The 18,707-nt window shown below is 48.6% G+C and overlaps 1 protein-coding gene across 1 annotated transcript; it reads left to right on the forward strand.

Moving 5' to 3' along the window:
• The first annotated feature begins 2,188 nt into the window (after nt 1-2,188).
• On the forward strand, nt 2,189-15,702 carry LOC119456583 (ATP-binding cassette sub-family A member 2-like). The gene is made up of 4 exons (XM_037718413.2): nt 2,189-2,515; nt 11,775-12,392; nt 13,303-13,531; nt 15,397-15,702. The coding sequence occupies exons 1-4, from the start codon at nt 2,283-2,285 to the stop codon at nt 15,700-15,702; spliced, it is 1,386 nt and encodes a 461-aa protein (XP_037574341.2). The 5' UTR covers nt 2,189-2,282.
• The last annotated feature ends 3,005 nt before the right edge of the window (nt 15,703-18,707 follow it).

Here is an 18,707-nt window from a genome sequence, read left to right on the forward strand (position 1 = left end):
AGTAGCGCGACCAAGTTGGTCGCAAAACGACCAGTCGCAAGTAGTCGCAAATGGTCGCTTTTCCTCGAAATGCGACCGTTTCGGGCCAGTCGCTCACTACTCGATTTTCAGTCGCGCGACCGCAGTCGCAGAACAGCTGAAACCAATCAGATGCGAATTAACAGGACGTCCGTATACGCTGACGCTTATTTTACGCAGCGATGACATTTCAAGCAGACGTGAATGGCATATCGTGATACATTTCGGTTTAGCGACTCGTCGGTCGCATTTGTAAGTGTGAACATCGTTCGTCTTGAGTAGTTTTCTGGTCGCCAGTCGCAATTGGTCGCGCGACCTCGCCTAGTCGCAAGTGTGAATGGGCCCTTACTTGCACAGCATGCGTGCCGCATCGCCATAGCGCGTGTAACGGGAGCGTCGTGCGCTCGCGAAGGCGCGCAATCAGACGCCGCCGCAATATGGGCGGTGCGCACCGCCGATAGCCGAGCCATTTCGGTCGGCACGCGCTGGCGTGCTTTAAGAATAAAGTCCCTATATAAGAAAAGTACCGCCATCCTTTGATAAACGCCGCTTCTCTCTCTCCTGTATCTCCGATTGGACGATGATAGCGCGCGCTTTTCACTTCTTTATATTTTCTTTTTTTCCGCCTAAGAGCCATGTTGAAAGTCCTCTGCGCAGTCGCAGTCGCCGGCGGCAGCGGCGGCGCGCGCCCGGCCTGAAAGCTTCAACGTGGACTTTCTAGGTGCGCCACCGTCGACTTCGCTTTCGCAAGCAAAAAGTAAAGAAAAAGCAAGCGCTTTAGGAGAGGAGGCGGCGGAGGAAAGAGTAGATGGCGGTACTTTTCTTATATGGGGACTTTATTTAAGAAAGCCTTGCAGCGCCACGCTGGCAGTGTGGTCAACTACAGACCGGCTGGTTGGCGACCGGAAGGAGCAATTCTGCTCCGTAGATGTTCTCCCTCTCGCGCTATACCACAATGCAACACCTTGGTTCCATGAGCAACCACAGGTGGCGCTGCATGTACCAGCGGCCACGCTGGTACATGCAGCGTGTATACCAGATTAAATCAAACAGGCTAGGTGACTATTTGTTGCCGCCGCGTTTCAAAGGGGATGCCAATAAATCATCATCATCATCATCATTATCATCATCATCATCAGCCACGCGCTCCGAGTGTCCTATTTCAATCCGTGAGTACTGTACGTGGAATTACTTCTGTTCATGCGAAATGGTTGGTTTGCCGCTGCAGTCCTGCAAAGCTGCGCGTGAAATGTGACTTCTAACATAAGGAAATCATTGAACATAAGGAATCATAAGGAAATTCGAGAAGCTGTCAATGCCGTTTGGCTTGATCGCAGATGCAACTGTGACGTAGGCGCATCCGCGATGTCTATAGGAAATGCATTGCAGAGCAATTAGCACTCTAATGTCGACATGCTGTCTTCCTGTGCTACTCGCATGTAACGTCGTATGTGGGTATTGCAAAGGTGCCACACGTTTCGCACATCGGAAGCGAAAGCATCTGGGCCCTAAAGACTCCTGTCCTTTACGCACGTCACCTTAGAAACGCATGCGACCACAACGCCTTATGTTGAGCCAAAACAATTATTATTGAACACTAGCTGTCCTTCTGTGGCTGACCGTTGTACGTCTGTTTCTACGCTGAAGAGGCCCCGTGGTGATTGCGGGCAGTATACGGATATACCGCACACATGTAAAGCGGTGGCATGAGAGGCTTTATCTTCTGCCCAGTGCTGTAGAAGGTGTGCGGTGTAACGGTCTACCGTGGATGCAGTGGTGAAACGCCTGATGTTTCGTCTTTGTGATAATGAGATGCTATGCCTGACGACCTGAAACTAGTAGTTCATGTTCTTTGGGGTACATGCATACCCTCCACTCACGGGCAGCACCATGCAGCACTCCGCTGTAGAAGAGCCTTAACGTATTAAACAAGCAATATCTTAGGAGCAAATTTGATTACGTAGTCGCTTTTTCTTCTCTGTTGAGAGAGGAAAACCATTGCACCATCGAGTCACACAGATTTCTTGCCACCCCCCATGCGCTTGTAGCCTCTTCATTTCCCAATACGCACGTTACAGAGCGCGAGAAAAGATGAGAAGGACTAGTGGCTACACCGCAGGCAGACGACGAAAACTTGACAAAAGACATTGAAAACAAACCCTTCCATCCAGGCCTGTCGTATCCTGAACGCCACTGAGTCACCGACGCACCTAGTGCGACGCTACTGGTTCCTGGTGCGCTGCTGCAACGCACGGCTGGCATGCATGAACAGTGTCCACAAATGCGTGCTGCCTAACGCCCACCTGCTCACGTGGAATCCACACTCGGTGTGGCCCGAGGTGGCCAGCCTCTTGCTCATGGGACTGCTCTGTCTGGCCGCACTGTGCTTTGCCGAGACCAACGTGTGGTGGCTACTTCGACGCATGTGCGGGTACCAGCCGCACCTGTACGTGACCCGAGCGCCGCAGTGCCTGCTTCACGAAGGGGAAAAGGAGCGGTGAGTGAGATAAGTGCAGTGCTCGTCGCTCTTCGCATATTTCTTGCGCTTCTAGGTGGAAATCACTTTGTTCTTATGCATTCGATGATAAATGCGAGAAATCTGTCATGTTACTTGCTCATGAAATCTTAATTCGTACATTCGTTACGGCATCCAAGCTCAACCATGCACGTACATTTTTAACATTACACCAGTGCGCAACTTTTTTTTATAAGTACAACATCATTTAGTAAGATAGGGGCCTGTAGGGTCATTTTATTCCGGGTCTTTTTTATGGCAAGCGCATATTTATTTCTCTCATAACTGTTTGCCGCGAGTGCGCCATTATATATTTTTATCTGTAATTGAGACTTAAGTGCAGAGAGTCCAGCTTCTGATTTTGATGGTCTTCACTTACGTGCTTTTACATATCTTGCGCTGATGACGGTAGGGACTGACGTGCGTAATGCTGTACTTGTTTGCTGCACCACTTGTTACCTTGTCACAACCGTTACAAGGAATTCGCAAGAAATGGGTCCATAATATCACATAGGCACTGCAGAAGTTGGGGCACATGCTTTGTGGCGCCCGCCCAGTGATCCAAACTGTCTAGTCTATAGGGCAGACAGCTGCCATCAGCATGCGGACGCGTACCCAGTGACCCATATTGTCTGCTCGCCATGACAGCAGCAGCAAGCACGCAGTGACTCAATTTGACCCTCCTGTAAAAAAAAACATCCAGAAACATAAAAATTAAAAAGTGGGGTGTGGAGCCAAGGAAAGCTATCACTTAAACAAATTTGACAACATGGTGGTGCATTTATCAGCAGATGACAATGTGGGGGCCAGGGAGGGAACCTTTTACATTCTGTCACTGGCTTGACGCAAGATGCCGTATGCTCCGTGATAGCGCGAGAGGAGCTTCTGAGAGAGTCCGATTAGAGCACTGCACGGGCTCCGGCTTACCCGAGCCTGTGGGCCGGGTAGAGCAGTTTTTTTCTCGGGATCAGCCGGGCTCGGGTTTTTTGACGCGGGCCCGGGCCGGGCTCGGGCTTTCTGGTGGTGTTCATGTAACGTGCAGCGAGTTATTCTCGGGCATCTCAACTCTGAAAAACATATATTTTTCGGTCTCGGGCCGGGCTCGGGCCGAAGGTAAAGGGGTGGCGGGCCGGGCCGGGCGGGGAACGTAGATTATTTCCGGGCCCGGGTCGGGCCGGGCTGAAAAAATCGGCCCGGGCAGTGCTCTAAGTCCGATGGAACGAAAAGGTGTCCAGAGTAAGGCGAAGGATCCAGGCTTGAAGTGCACACCCCAAATGGCGACGCTCGTAACTGGCCTTTTCTACTACCGGTGAAGCCGACACACAAAAGCGGGCAATTGTTTTGGCGATGTTAGCGTGGGAAAGAATATCACGTGTGTACGCACTACTCCAGGCCACATCTGAAGAGAGTAACGTTACAAGGGGGAGGAGGGGGTTGCGGCGAAACAAAATGTAAAACGAAGAGTAGCGGGCAGTGTCGGGATGTCAAGAGTTATAGACGAATATAACGAAAGGTAATGCGGTGTCCCAGCCGTGATGACAGGTTCGGGTTTAGTGTTGCGCACTTAAGGGAAACCTTGGTGCGAGTAATAGACAGAGCCGTTTGTACACTTATAACACATTAGCACTTGTATATATGCCACATATTAAAGAGTAAATGAAAAAAAAAATGCGTTGAAAGGTTTACAATAAGTAAGTGTTAAATGTTCCACCCGTCAATGACGCGGTAAATATATTAGTCACGGCGATAGTGACACACGGATCTACCCGGGCAGTCGCGTCGGCTCAGATGACGGGGTGGTTGCCGAGGGTGAGGTGGAGGATGAATCGCATAGCCCCTTGTCGACGCTGCCTGCCCCGTGAAGCTGGGTTGTGGCGACCCGCACGGTCGATGAGTGGGTTGGAGCTATGTTCTCCAGGAGACGTCGGTAAGACCGGGTGCGGAACTGCGTTAGCAATGGTCGACGGAACCCAGGTCGTGGGCCAAGGCCGTGTCCTCTCACCTGACCGGCCAGTCCACTCCATGACGTCAACACCGTTCGACCCTTGACCGTCGTCCGTGAACTTTCCCGGGCCAGTCCGGCCTGTCATCCGTGAACGTCCCCGGAACAGTCTGGTCCGTGGGCCGTGAACGTCCCCGGGACAGTCTGGCCAGTCGTCTGTGAACGACCCCGGAACAGTCTGGTCCGATGTCTATGAACGTCCCCGGATCAGTCTGGCTCCTTCGAATAGCAGGGCTGCCAACTGGCTCGGTCTTCAGACGCGCTGCGGCCACCTCCCGAACCAGCACCACCTCCTTGCCGCTAGCCTTTCGAGCCCCGGAGCTCACGCTCTCCTTTGCCCGTGCCTCGTGCTTTCTTCTTCCTTTTCTGTTCTCTTCTCAGTTTGGCTACTCTCTTTGGCTCCTCTTGCGTCGGTCCCAGAATACCACAAGTGCACGGTCGCGCGTATATTGCAAAAGCCCTCCTTTGAAGGAGTTTCTTTTTTTGCTTTGTTTAAGAACAAAGGAAAAAAAAACTGCTGGGAAATATATGCGCGGGAAATAAATAAAAAGAATGTTCAGAGTTCAAGTATATCCCGAATGTTCACAGTGGATACATTCTCTGATCAGAGTACATGCATTTATATTGAGGTCTCTGCGCTGTCACAACGGCTCATGTAGTCGGCACCAACATTGGCAGATCATTTGATGTGTTCCACGCGGAAGGAATGTTCCTGCAAGGCCAAGCTCCAACGAAGTACCCTGCTATTTAAACGTTTAGCCTGCGAAAGATACTGCAGTGGCTGATGGTCTGTCTGCACGACAAAAAAGGTTGCATACAAAATAATGTGGAATTTTTCTCTCGCCCATACGAGTGCCAGACACTCACGTTCAATCGCAGAGTACCGTGTCTCTCGTGGGCGAAGTTGCCGACTAGCATAGGAGACTGGGTGAAGCATACCATCGTATAGTTGCAACAGAACTGCGCCTAAGCTTGTGTTGGACGCGTCTGTCCGGAGCACGAACTTTTATCAAGATCTGGTGCCTTTACCACGGGTCGTGACGAGAGAGCGAGCTTAAGCCTGGAAAATGCGTCCTCGCGTGCAGGTGTCAAAATCACTTGGTTTGCCGCCGATTTTCGCGTCATTTCCAGCAGAGGTTGCGCTGTATCGGCGTAGCCCGGGATGAGGTCACGATAATACCCAGCTAAGCCAAGAAGCGATCGCACTTGCTTATTATTCTGCGGATTCGGCGCATTGAGTATTTTGGTGATTGTGGTCTCTACCGGTTGGACTTGTCCGCCTCCCAAGCGATGGCCTAAAAACGTGATTGACGACGCTCCAATCTCACACTTTTGTGGTTTTATCGTAAGACACAGCCATTCGTATTCGATGAAAGAGTTGCTGTAGAGCTTCGAGATGTTCTGGCCATGTCGAGGTTGCCACAAGTACATCGTCAATATAATGCACGACGTTTTTTAGCAAGGTCCTCATCAGGCGAGTGAAAATGGCGGATGCCGTTTTGATCCCGAATGGCATAAAAAGAAAATGGTAGTGACCGGATTGAGTGGAGAAAGCTGTTTGGGCCCTTGAAGATTCCGCTAATGGTACCTGCCAATAGCTTTTCGTCCGGTCAAACTTTGAAAAGTGCTTCTTTGTACCAACTTCCGCAAACATTACGTCAGTTCTCGGAATGGGCACTGCATCCGCGGTGAGTACGTTGTTTATTCGGCGAAAATCACTGCACGCTCGGTAACTTTTGTCGGCTTTGCGTACAAGAACCAAGGGTGAGTTGTAAGGAGACTGAGAGCGTTATATAACTCCCAACTTCAGCATGTCATTAACTTCTTTCTCCACAACTTCTCTCAAGGCGAACGGCAGCGGGTACTGGGGAGTATTGATGGGTTCGGTGGTATTTAACTCTAAGTGATATTCTAGCAGGTTAGTTTTCCCCGGAATTTCAGAAAATATATCTTTGTTCGTCTCTAAAAGAGTATATAGCTCGGAGCATTGACTCTTGTCTAGTTCATCGGAGACTTTAATTGCCTCAATTCCTTTACCCCGTTCACTTTAAAAACTCTGAAGTGGTGTTTCGCTCTCGGCTTCTTCTACGACGACAAACGCTGAAGCTTGACAAGGTGGGATAGAGCGTTCCTCGTAGCGTTTCAACATATTTATGTGGAAGAGCTTCTTACAGTGGCTAAATCCACCCAGTAACTATAATCATTCTTTTTTTCGATTACCGGGTATGGTCCCTTCCATTGCGTAAGCAATTTGTTGTTGTCTGTTGGGAGCAGTATCAATGCTCGATATCCGACCTTCAGTTGTCGGCGCTTGGCACCGCTGTCAAAATATTACTTTTGAGTCTTTTGTGCTCGCCGCAAGTTTTGATGCGCAAGTTCCAAGGTTTGTTCGAGACGTTGCCTGAGATCAAAAACGTGTGAGTATGTCGTCTTGATTTCGTCACTAAGGTGTTGTTTAGTCCAGAGCTCTTTTATAACTGTAAGGGGTCCTCGCACATGCCTTCCATATATCAACTCAAACGGGGGAAAACCCAGGCTTGTTTGAGGTACTTCCCTGTAGGCAAATAGAAGTGGTGCAATGAAACGATCCCAGGACTTGGGCTGTTCCTGGCACAACTTGCGCAGTATTTGCTTCAGTGTGCCATTAAAGTGCTCTACCATTCCGTTGCACATAGGATGGTACAGAGTAGAGCTCAAGTGCTTCATTTCCAGCAATGAAGCCACGGCGATAGTGACACACGGATCTACCCGGGCAGTTGCGTCGGCTCAGATGACAGGGTGGTTGCCGAGGGTGAGGCGGAGGATGAATCGCATAGCCCCTTGTCGACGCTGCCTGCCACGTGAAGCTGGGTTGTGGCGACCCGCACGGTCGATGAGTGGGTTGCAGCTATGTTCTCCAGGAGACGTCGGTGAGACCGGGTGAGGAACTGCGTTAGCAACGGTCGACGGAACCCAGGTCGTGGGCCAAGGCCGTGTCCTCTCGCATGACCGGCCAGTCCACTCCGTGACGTCAACACCGTTCGACTGTTGACCGTCGTCCGTGAACTTTCCGGGCCAGTCCGGCCAGTCGTCCGTGAACGTCCCCGGAACAGTCTGGTCCGTTGTCTGTGATGGTCCCCGGAACAGTCTGGCTCCTTCGAATAGCAGGGTTGCCTACTGGCTCGGTCTCCAGACGCGCTGCGGCCACCTTCCGAACCAGCACCGACTCCTTGCCGCCAGCCTTCGAGCCCCGTAGCTCACGCTCTCCTTTGCCCGTGCCTCGTGCTTTCTTCTTCCTTTTTTGTTCTTTTCTCAGTTTGGCTACTCTCTTTGGCTCCTCTTGCGTCGGTCCCATAACAGCACAAGTGCACGGTCGTGCCTATATTACGCCAGCCCACGTGATCACATAGATTCGAGTAAAGCATGTCTGTGAGCGTACGGTTCAGACATCCGTATGTCCATTGGATTGGGGATTATGCGCTGTCATGAAATTGTCGCGAGTCGAGCAGGAGCACAAAAGTCCGTCCATAACTTTCAAAGGAAAGCAAAGGCCTCTATCAGTGATGAGATAACGAGGGCCGCCGTGATGTACAAATAGCCGCGGAGAGGAAAGTGGACGACGTAGGTAGCACAGCCTGTGGGATTTCGTACCACGTGGCGTAATCTGTGGAAACAATAATCCATTTGTTACGAGAAGTGAACGTGCGGAAAGGTTCCAGGTAGCCTAGTCCAACGCAACAAAATGAGTCGGTTGGGACATCAATGGGGTAGGGCGACCGGCTGAGAGCAAAGATGGCTTCTTACGGCAAGGGTAACGTTGGAAAGACCAGTGGGCAGAAGAATTGTCGTCGCACACGGTCAAGTGTACGAGACACTAAAGTGCCCGGTGGTTGGGGTATCATCATCATCATCAGCCTATATTTTATGCCCACTGCAGCACGAAGGCCTCTCCCTGCGATCTCCAATTACCCTTTTCTTGCGCTAGCGTATTGCAACTTGCGCCTGCAAATTACCTAACTTCATCACTCCATCTGGTTTTCTGCCGACCTCGACTGCGCTTCCTTTTTATTGGTATCCATTCTGTAACCCTAATGGTCCATCGATTATCCATCCTACGCATTACATGGCCTGCCCAGCTCCATTTCTTCCGCTTAATGTCACCTAGAATATCGGCTATCCCCATTTATTCTCTGATCCACACCGCTCTCTTGCTGTGTCTTAACGTTAGTCCTAAGATGTTTCGTTCCATTGTTCTTTGTGCAGTCCTTAACTTGTTCTCGAGCTTATTTGTTAACCTCCAAGTTTCTGCCCCATATGTTAGCATTCGTAGAATGCAATGATTGTACACTTTTCTTTTCAACGACAGTGGTAAGCTCCAAGTCAGGATTTGTCAATGCCTGCCGTATGCACTCCAACCCAATTTTATTCTTCTGTGAATTTCTTTCTCAGGATCAGAGTCCCCTGGGAGTAATTGACCTAGATAAACGTACTCCTTTACAGACTGTAGAGGCTGACTGGCGAACCTGAATTCTTGTTTCCTTGCCAGGCTACTGAACATTATCTTTGTATTCTGCAAATTCATCTTCGACCCAATTCTTAGACTTTCTCGATTAAGGTCCTCAATCATTTGCTGTAATTCGTCTCCATTGTTGCTGAATAGGACAATGTCATCTGCAAACCGAAGGTTGCTGAGATATTCGCCGTTGATCCTCACTCCGAAGCCTTCCCAGTCTAAGAGCTTGAGTACTTCTAAGCATGCAGTGAATAGCATTGGAGAGATTGTGTCTCCTTGCCTGACCCCTTTCTTGATAGGTGACTTTCTACTTTTCTTACAGGAGTGCAGGAGGCATACGTGAATATCTTAGCAAATATCTACAAGAATTCCACAGCTACCTTGGTTCTCCAGAAGAAAAGTAGAAGGCTGTGGTATCATAATGTTCTGCAAAGACGGAAGAGCGAAGATCACCGCTGTGCGATTGTTAATTGCCCTGGTATGAAGTGTTTCGTATCAGAAACAGATGAAGCGTTGGGTTATTGGAGTGGAAGAGAGGCAGTCGACGAAGGAAACGGAAGAATGATTCTGGCTTTGCTCGATGACCGTGTAGGGAAAGGCAGTTATAGAAAAGGGGAGGCGTCAGTTTCACCTTCAGCGGAGGCAAGTTGGTCAACTGGATCACGCGATAAGCAGTCTGCGTCCTGATGCAAGCGCGCAGATTTGGAAGTGATGAAAAGGTGTGCTCCTATAGCCATAACTTCCAGCGGCCAAGGTGCCCTGTGGTTTCTTTCGGGGAGAACAGCCACCAGAGCACGAACTTTTCTTATGGCACACATGAGTGCTAAGCACTCGCGTTCCGTGATGAAGTAATTCCGCTCAGGTGTTGATGAAGGTGAGTGGTGTAAACATTGACTCGTTGTCGGTCATGCTGCGGTTGGGCCTAGTCGATTGGGCCTATTCCATAGCAAATTGGCCTCTGCATGGACTTGAGTTTGTGCAGATGGGTCGAAGTGGGCTATCAAAGGGGTAGTCGTGAGTGCGTCAATAAGTCGCGAATAAGCTTGAATTTGGCCGGAACCCCAGGGAAATCAGACGTCCCTCTGGAGTAGGTTGATAAGAGGACTTACGATTTCCGCAAGGCTTTTCACACTGCACACCAGTAGAGTCGACAAATTGTCCGATGATTTTGATCTCAAGTCGTCTGGAAGTGCATTTGAATGAGCTTAACGGAAAACCGGCATGGCGGAAAACAGCAAAGATAGCTGAAAGACGCTGAAGGTAGTTTTCGAAAAGGGGGACGAATAACACGTCGTCGAGATATCACACGCAAGTTGAATATTTCAAGCCTGGAAGACAGTCCATCATGCGTTCAGAAGTAGCGGGGCATTGCAAAGACCAAGGCGCGTCACTTAGAAGTAGTATTATGCGTCTGGAGTAACAAAGGCGGTCTTCGCACTGTCCTCCTGCTCTCATCAATAGAAGTTATATTAAATTAAACAAGTCACGCGGTTAAGCATGCCTCACGTCTTTACTATACATGGCCACCCTAGTCAAATGGTTTTTTACGAAGCCAGTCGACCTCCAAATTCTGGGAAAGCATGGCTAACAGAAAAGCTTTTCCTAATCCACCTTATCTTGTTCTGTTCCATACACAAGTCCAAGACGTCTTTGATTCACTTAGCTGGCATGTTCCCCAGTAGCATTTTATACAGAAGCAGTATAAGTGTGTACTTTATCAGCGATTAAGGTCTAATGAGATCACCCTTACTCGCTTCCTCCTTCAGTTTGCGTAAACGTAACTGCCTCGAGGGAAACAGCAGCTATCGCCAGCATCCGGGTGGGTGGGTGGTTTGAGTGCATGACAGTCGCTCGCAGGCCACAACGTGAAACGAAAGATGAGTACTTCTCATGTTGCGTGGTTACCTGACACAACAGCGTTCGAATGTGTATTTCCAAGATGGCCAAGCATGTGATGTCTTCTGTGAGTGTGGTGACTCTGCCCAGCTCGATAAGTTCTTGATGGCGCATTAGGCACTAGTGATATCGAGATTTTGTCTAGCCAGCCTTGGCCATGGGTCCGTCTCTGTCTTTAAGAACGAGCTTCCTAGTATAAATACCTTTTTTTTGCTAAGCTGGGATCACGAATGTTGCTACGAAAAACTTGTCCTAACCCATCGACTTCTGCACAACAACGTCCATGTACACTACGATAGTTTGAAGCGTGAAGGAACACAGTATTGCACTTTGTCATTGGCTCGCGCTCACAAGAACAGTAACTTGGGAAGCAATAAACCCATGTCTGATGTACGACTAGTAAGAAGTGCACAGTGGGAGCGCAGCTGATCCTGACACGCCGTCATCTGCGAGACATCGGCCGAAGGGCACCATATGGGGCCTTCGGATCGCACCACATTTAAAACACAATTTGTGGCTAAGCAGAACCTAGTTTGCCCAAAGAGTGTGGTCATTCCCGATACTCTATCTCCGTGTTGCAGGCGAGGAAACCTATAGAGTATGGTGTGCATCGAACTAAAATTTATCCATTCGTTCACCACCTAGACACTCATTCTACGTTTACTTTCAGGTTAAGCGCAAGATAGAACGTATAGGAGGACAGAAGGGAACGAAGACACAGGAGACTCTATGTATACTAATACTATTATCTTGATCATAAGTTCTCTTCACTTTTTTTCTTTTGTTCAAGCTGTTCAATAATTTTAAAGGAACTTTATCTTCCCCTTTTGTACACATCACTGCATACGCAGCCTAGTTCGCCACTTCAGGGACAAGACTCTGCCCTGCATTGACACGCTGACGGTGAGCCACATCCGCCAGGAGACCGGACCGTACGCGCCGCTTCATGACGTCAGTCTGTGCATGCACCGGCGCGAGTGCCTCGCCCTGCTAGGACCCACAGGTTCAGGTCGGTCCCTGCTGTTGCGCGTACTCACCGCACAACTTCCGGTGTCAGATGGCAACGCTCACCTCCTCGGCGCCGACCTCTTCGCTCATCCGAGCGAGTTCGTCCGGGCGCTGGGCTACGCATCCGAAGAACGCAACGCCACTGGTTGGTTGACGGGCCGCCAGGTGCTTCGTCACGTGGCCCGCATGCGTCGCGTGCCCCCCAAGGTCGTGGCGGTAGTGGTCGAGCAGCTCCTCCGTATGCTGGACCTTGTCGACCAGTCCGAGCGCAACGTGGCCGCATACAGCAACGGCGAGCGTGCCAAGCTGGCCGTCGCGCTGGCCTTGGTGGGCGCGCCACCCGTCGTGCTATTAGACAAGCCGACCGAAGGACTGGACCCCGTGGCCCGACGTCGCGTCTGGCACACTATCATCACCTTCGTAAAGAAGACGCACATGTCTGTGTTACTGGCCACCGACGAGTGAGTGTGCCTATCGGTTCAGGAGCACACCCATGAGCGGTAATGGGACCGCAACCATTTTATAGTCAGCTGTCGTCAATCCATCTAAAGATCCAATGCAAGATGCACCGTAATCATAACTGGGTTGCGGTCAGGATGTGATTCTAGCCATCTATAACGCTTCGTATGCACCTCAGGGTCAACACACTCTGCAGGCGGAGACGGAAAGCTGACAACTGTCTGTAGAAATTTACTGTCCTGGCACCCACGTATGCTAGGTGGGGGGTAACTCAACGCAAAAGATAACAAATTCGTCATGCAAGAAATTGTCATTGGCTCTTCTTCTCCGCTGTAGTGGTTCAGGTGTACTTGGTTATAACTTCGAGGTAACGTAATATGGATATTTTTTTGAAATCCTAGGTCGTTGAATTGGCATTACAATTGACCAAACCTTGTTTCCACTTTATCACATGTTACAGGCAAAGACGTCATGTTTGTCGCTCTAGCTGTGTTGGCATAACTTTTCCATTATGGATTATTTTGAGGTCTAAGCACGCTAATATTCTTTTTTTTATTTGGCATTGATGTAGTGGTTAAGGCATACCCGTCTGGAACCTTATGATTCCTGTAGTAATAATCTACTTGTTAAAACCTAAAATCATACAGGTAATGCGACAGTCTCGTCGGTTCACATAAGAACAGGCAGCGACACAAATACCACAGTGTGGGTCAGCGAATGACGCCAGGTGCACTAGATGGTGTTTTCGTGCTATGTCGTTCGTGTTGCACAAGTCGCATGGAGGCCATCGCCATGTTCACGTTTAGCTCGCAAGTCCGCTGATTTGAAATGAGCTGACCATTTGCATAGGCAGGTAACTAAGTCAAGTGAGCAGTTATACATCAGATTCAATTTGGACCATGCGGTACGCAGCATCGAGGAGGCAGAGTCCGTGGGTTCTCGAGTGTTGTTCCTGCACCGGGGACGTGCGCGGCCTATGCTCCGCGAGCAAGACCTGTATCCAGGTGTGGAGCGAGGATACGAGATCACCATGTCCCTGGATGGCTTGAGTGGCCTGACTGCAGCCGCTGCGCAGCAAGAGGTCAATGACACTGTACAGAGCCTGTTCCCGGGCCGCAACCTCGCTGTCACCAGGCTGAAGGTGCAACTGCCGAACATAAAAAAGCGCTTCAACTACTGCAGTAGCAGAAGTACCAACAGCAGCAACTAATCCTAATACTACTACTACTACTACTACTACTACCACTTCTACTATTACTGCTACTGTTGCTACTACTACTACTACTGCTGCTAGTGCTCCTACTACTTCTACTACTACTACTAGTACTACTACTACAGCTACTAGTATACTGCGGCTGCTAAGAAGAACTGCTCTCGATACAACCTCACAACTGCTGCAGCCGTAGAAGAAACAAGAGCAAACAATTACTACTACTACTAACACAACTTCTACTAACACTACTTCTTTCTACTGGTGGCGCTTCTGTTAAGACCAGGTGCCGTAGTACTGTAATATAAATTTTAGGCAGACGCCATCGTAAAAGAGCATCAAAGTCAGGAATATATTTCTAGTGTGACCCAGTTGTCTATCTTCATGCCATCCGGGGATCCGCGGCAAAGTTCTAGGGCACACTAGCCCATGCATTAAGGCGCAGCCTCGCTGCAAACTTCAACGTCAATCATTAAACTGCGACATTTTTTTTTAAATACCGTTGCCACGTATTGTGTGCCTCTAATGGTCCACCGGTTATGTATTCTACCCAATAGATGACTTACCCAGCTCCATTTTTTTTTCTCTTACTGTCGGATATAATGTCTAATGTTCGAGTCAGCTAGTGCAAGAAAGGGGTAATTGTAGATCATTGGGAGAGCACTTCGTCCTGGCAGTGGCCATAAAAATAGGCTGATGATGATGATGTAGATGATATCTTTACTCACGCATGAGAGATGCGGTAGTGTAATTTTTTTAAACACGGTCTACCAAACCATATACGCACGCCCTTGGTACAGTTGCTGTCTCGCACCCCTCATGTAATATCCCTAACGGGACCCTTGAGGTATAATAAAATAAATAAATAAATGCGGCCCTCTCACCCTCATCGCCAGCTCTTTGCCCTATAGTCTCCTCTTCTCCTCCTCTTTACAAATTGCTACCCTATTTCGTCGGCGCATTAGGATGGTTTCCACGAAAGACGACCGTTCGGGCTACGCAATGCAAGCAAAGCGGCGGTGCAAGAATCAGGCGAGGATTTGCGACGCCGCCTCTTGCTTTCAGCGCGCCTGCGCAAGTATTTCTCTTGGCGACCGTAAGTGGCGCACCACGGAACGTGGCTGTGAGCAGCCGTGTTTCTCATAACCGAGCCTATTTTCCTTTACATAGAAAGGAAATGTACGTATTCGTTATATGTATGTATACACATGTACATACGTAAATGTAGAGGACAACAACAACTCTGGGGTTCTACGTTCGCAAATCACTACTAAATTTTGACGAACGCCGCACATTATACTTTCACCTCACCACCTGGGGCTCTTTAACATGCACGCATTGCACTTTACACCAGCGATTTTACATTTCGGTCCAACCGAAATGAGACTGCCGTGTTTGGCAATCAAAACTAATGCCGTTGCTCAGTGCACCACAATAACCACGAAGCCACCACGGTGGTTACGGTAGCAATAACATCACTAAACCTCATCGTGTATTTAAGTTGTGTCATCATATTGTTGTTCACGTTGTTATTTCATTGCCCTGCCTTAACTTAATCGAGATCGAACAACCTAGTAACAAACCGCCTGTTTTTTTTTTCTCGAGAAATACTTTACCGCGATACCGTTTGAGGAAGCGCGCCAAAGATAAGCTGACAGGTCCAGCTTCACTCGTCAACTTTAACCTAAAATCGGGCAATTCTTTTCTTATATGCCAGGTTCAGGCATTTCGCCAACGATACCTTGGAACTTGCACAGTGAGCAATAAATGTCTGGCTCCACCCCTTCTTGATTCAGTCGTACGTGCGATTCCGCGTCATGGACGACTCGGTCGATTGGGAGCTGCTGGTCGACGCCCTCGACGGCTTGCGGCGCTCCCTCGGTCTGTCCGATTGCCGCGTGCTGGCCACCACTGTGCTGCAGTGCGCCTTCTACCGCCGCCTCGTGGAGATACCATCGACACCGGCGCCATCGCTTCTCATGTCGCCCGCCTCACCCGTGCCCGGCCTGGCCGCTGCTGGAGGCGCCGGGGAGCTGTACGCTGGCCCGCCGCCACGCTCGGCATACCCCAGCCGCTACGCATACCCGACGGGCAAGAAATAAAACTTTTGCTGTCACTTGGTGTTTCCTCACTCTCTAGTGACAAAACGTCGCTGCAAAGGGGAGCTGGTTTCAATGCGCGAGTGGCACCCTCTAGTCAAGCAAATGTTTATTAAGATTCACGTGTTCACATTTAATAAATGTAAGGAACGAAGCGACTGCGCGTCCGCCGGTTGCGGTTTATTGAACCGACTGCTCAAGATGGCGCTAGCGCGAGCCCTCGTCTACTGCGTTCTAAACCTCTTCTTCTTCTATAGTTTTCAATATACTCCCGCGGCCGCGTTGCGCGTGTGCGCTTTCAGAAGGTAGATACGCTGCACAGGACGTCGATCCTGTTGGTCGATCGACAGTACTACGTATCAGGAACGACCTTTTAGAGCAATTGAAAACATCCGGTCCGCAGTGCAGTGAAGAAGGGTGGCACCTAGAAACTGGCGTTAGCAGACGACGCTGGATGCGTTGGAAGCGTGGTGGATGGTATAGAAGTCTGTCTTATAGCAAAGAGACTATAACACATTTCCAGGAAACGATGGTTGCTGTCGGGGGTTGTGACGCTTTGAGTTGGCAGAGGCACAGTAGTGCGCGGAATCAGATATAACGACGTTCACAGATGCGGGCGTCGGGTTTAAGCATCGTAAGCGAACAACGGGCTGAATTCAGGGGCTTGGGAGGACTTCGGTACAACGGAAGTACGTTCCGAAGTGTTTTGGTAGAAGGGCGGTTCTTGGAAGAAGGCTAGCTTAACGATGAAAGGACGGGTAGGTGAGCAAGGAAGCAACGCGGTTTTCGATGAAGGGCTTGAAGCATCGAAAGGGAAAGCTGTGGACCTGCCACTACCTGCCAGTAGTTACAGTAGGTCTCAGAGGCTGGCTACTCCTGGGGTGCAACAATGCGGTCTTCCAACTTGCCGAATCTTTTTCTTGCGACGCAGGTTATCGATGGGAAAGCAAACGTTGTTCCAGGCCGGCTCACCGCCTTTGTTGGTCTTCTTGACGCGAGCCTTTAAGTTGCCTCATTTGTGGTCCAGCTTGTTGCCGAAGATGGTCAGGAAGGCCGAGACATAGACGTAGTGATTCGCGTTCTAAAAGAACCAGAGGGCGTAATTTATAAATAGGGCCTCCAGAAAATAACACGCATCCAAACTCTAGAATGGGGCGGACATACATACAATAAATCATCAGCAAGGTCTCTCTGCGCATTCCAAAATGATTGCTGCTGACTCGTCGTAATAAACCAACTGCGAGTGCTCCTTTAGATGCGATGTATTCTATGTGTGTCTTCCAATTAAGCTTTTCTGTGTAAATCATTCCCAGATTTTTTAAAGATTGCACCTGTGGAATAATCTCCTGGCCATACGACAGTGTTATTCGGATAGGAAAAGTTAAGGGGAAAACAATGATTGCACTTTTGCTGACATTTAGCGACATTTGTATTCCTTTTAGCCAAATTTCAATCTGATTCAAATACAATTGTAAAGTTTTATATAAGCTATGAATATCATTTGATACTGAGAAAAATGCGATATCATCAGCGTATACGTATACCTGTACGTCATGATGTGTCGGGATGTGATTTAGTAAAATATTAAATAATACGGGGGAAGTACTGCACCTTGAGGAACGCCCCTTGTCTGTTTGTAAATGCGAGAAGACAAACCGTTTTGATAGCAATAAAATGTGCGTCCGCTTAGAAAATTTTGAATCCATGCAATTATGTACTGTGGGAGACTCACACTTTCGAGTCTGTTCATTAAGATACTGTGATCGACACTGTCATACGCCTTCGCAATGTCTAATGTGACTAAGGCAGCGTACTGGTTGTTACGGCGAGCGAGTTGAATTCGACTCTCCAAGTCAACATGAGCACACCAAATTAGCAGCCGGGCCTGAATCCTATTTGAGAATCACTTAATATTTGGTTCTCGCCTATCCACCTATCGATGTGACCATACAGAACTCTCTCGATTAACTTTACGAGATTTGAGGTCAGAGAAATAGGTCTAATGTTATTTATTGTATATCCATCACCCGGTTTTTTGAGTAGTGGAATTATTTTGGCAACCTTCCAGTCTGGATGAATCCATGCATTTGTAATCGAGAAATTTATAAGATTAAGCAAATCCTGGGGTGATAATTCGAATAATAGTTTTATCATTGCTGTAGTTATGCCATCAGGACCTGGGGCTGAAGCTGGCAGCATGTTTACCACTCTCATTAATTCTTCTAATGTGACTGCTATGTAATCATTAGCTGTTTCAGGCGCCGGTATATGATAGGGGCGAAGTGATGTGAATCGACGCTCTAAGCCTTTTGCAATCTCCTCCAGTGATTCTACCAATTCAGTGGAAGTTAAGCTAACAGACTCTACATTTATTGGGGCTGAAACAATCATTTTAGCCCGTAGAAACCTAAATAGGGCTTTTTTATTACTAGACTGCGATAGGTAACTGTAATGTTTAGTGTTATAATTTTCTTTCGCTTGGTCAACTGTTTGCCTGAATGTAGTTGCAACAAATTTATAGTCATTCCAATTACGTGGACATTGATTATACAGTAACTTTCTCCAGGCTGCCTTTCTTCTTCTATATTCGCGTTCACAGTCCGGATTCCACCATGGTGAATAAGTACCCCCTTTAGTTGACTGCATACTGAAGCTGGATTTTTTGTAACTGTCAATTATAACTTCACACAAATTAACTGCCTTAACTTCATCATTTAGACCAACCTGTTTATTTAAAGCTGATCGCAGTGAATCTTGAAATTTACTATAGTTAACAAAGGTTCGGACATGCTTTTCGACTAAATTAATTGGTCGCATGACCTCAAAAATTATTGGAAGATGGTCGCTATTTGTGGCCGACGTGATAGTAGACCAGGAGAAAATTGCACAACCCGAACTGGAAAAAGTTAGGTCTAACACCGAACGTGATTCGCCGGATACATAAGTTGGGGTTCTCGAATTTACACAGTTAAGATTATTTGACGAAACCCAATCCAACAATCTCTTAC

The sequence above is a fragment of the Dermacentor silvarum genome, chromosome 6, assembly GCF_013339745.2.
Source record: "Dermacentor silvarum isolate Dsil-2018 chromosome 6, BIME_Dsil_1.4, whole genome shotgun sequence".
Taxonomy (NCBI): domain Eukaryota; kingdom Metazoa; phylum Arthropoda; class Arachnida; order Ixodida; family Ixodidae; genus Dermacentor; species Dermacentor silvarum.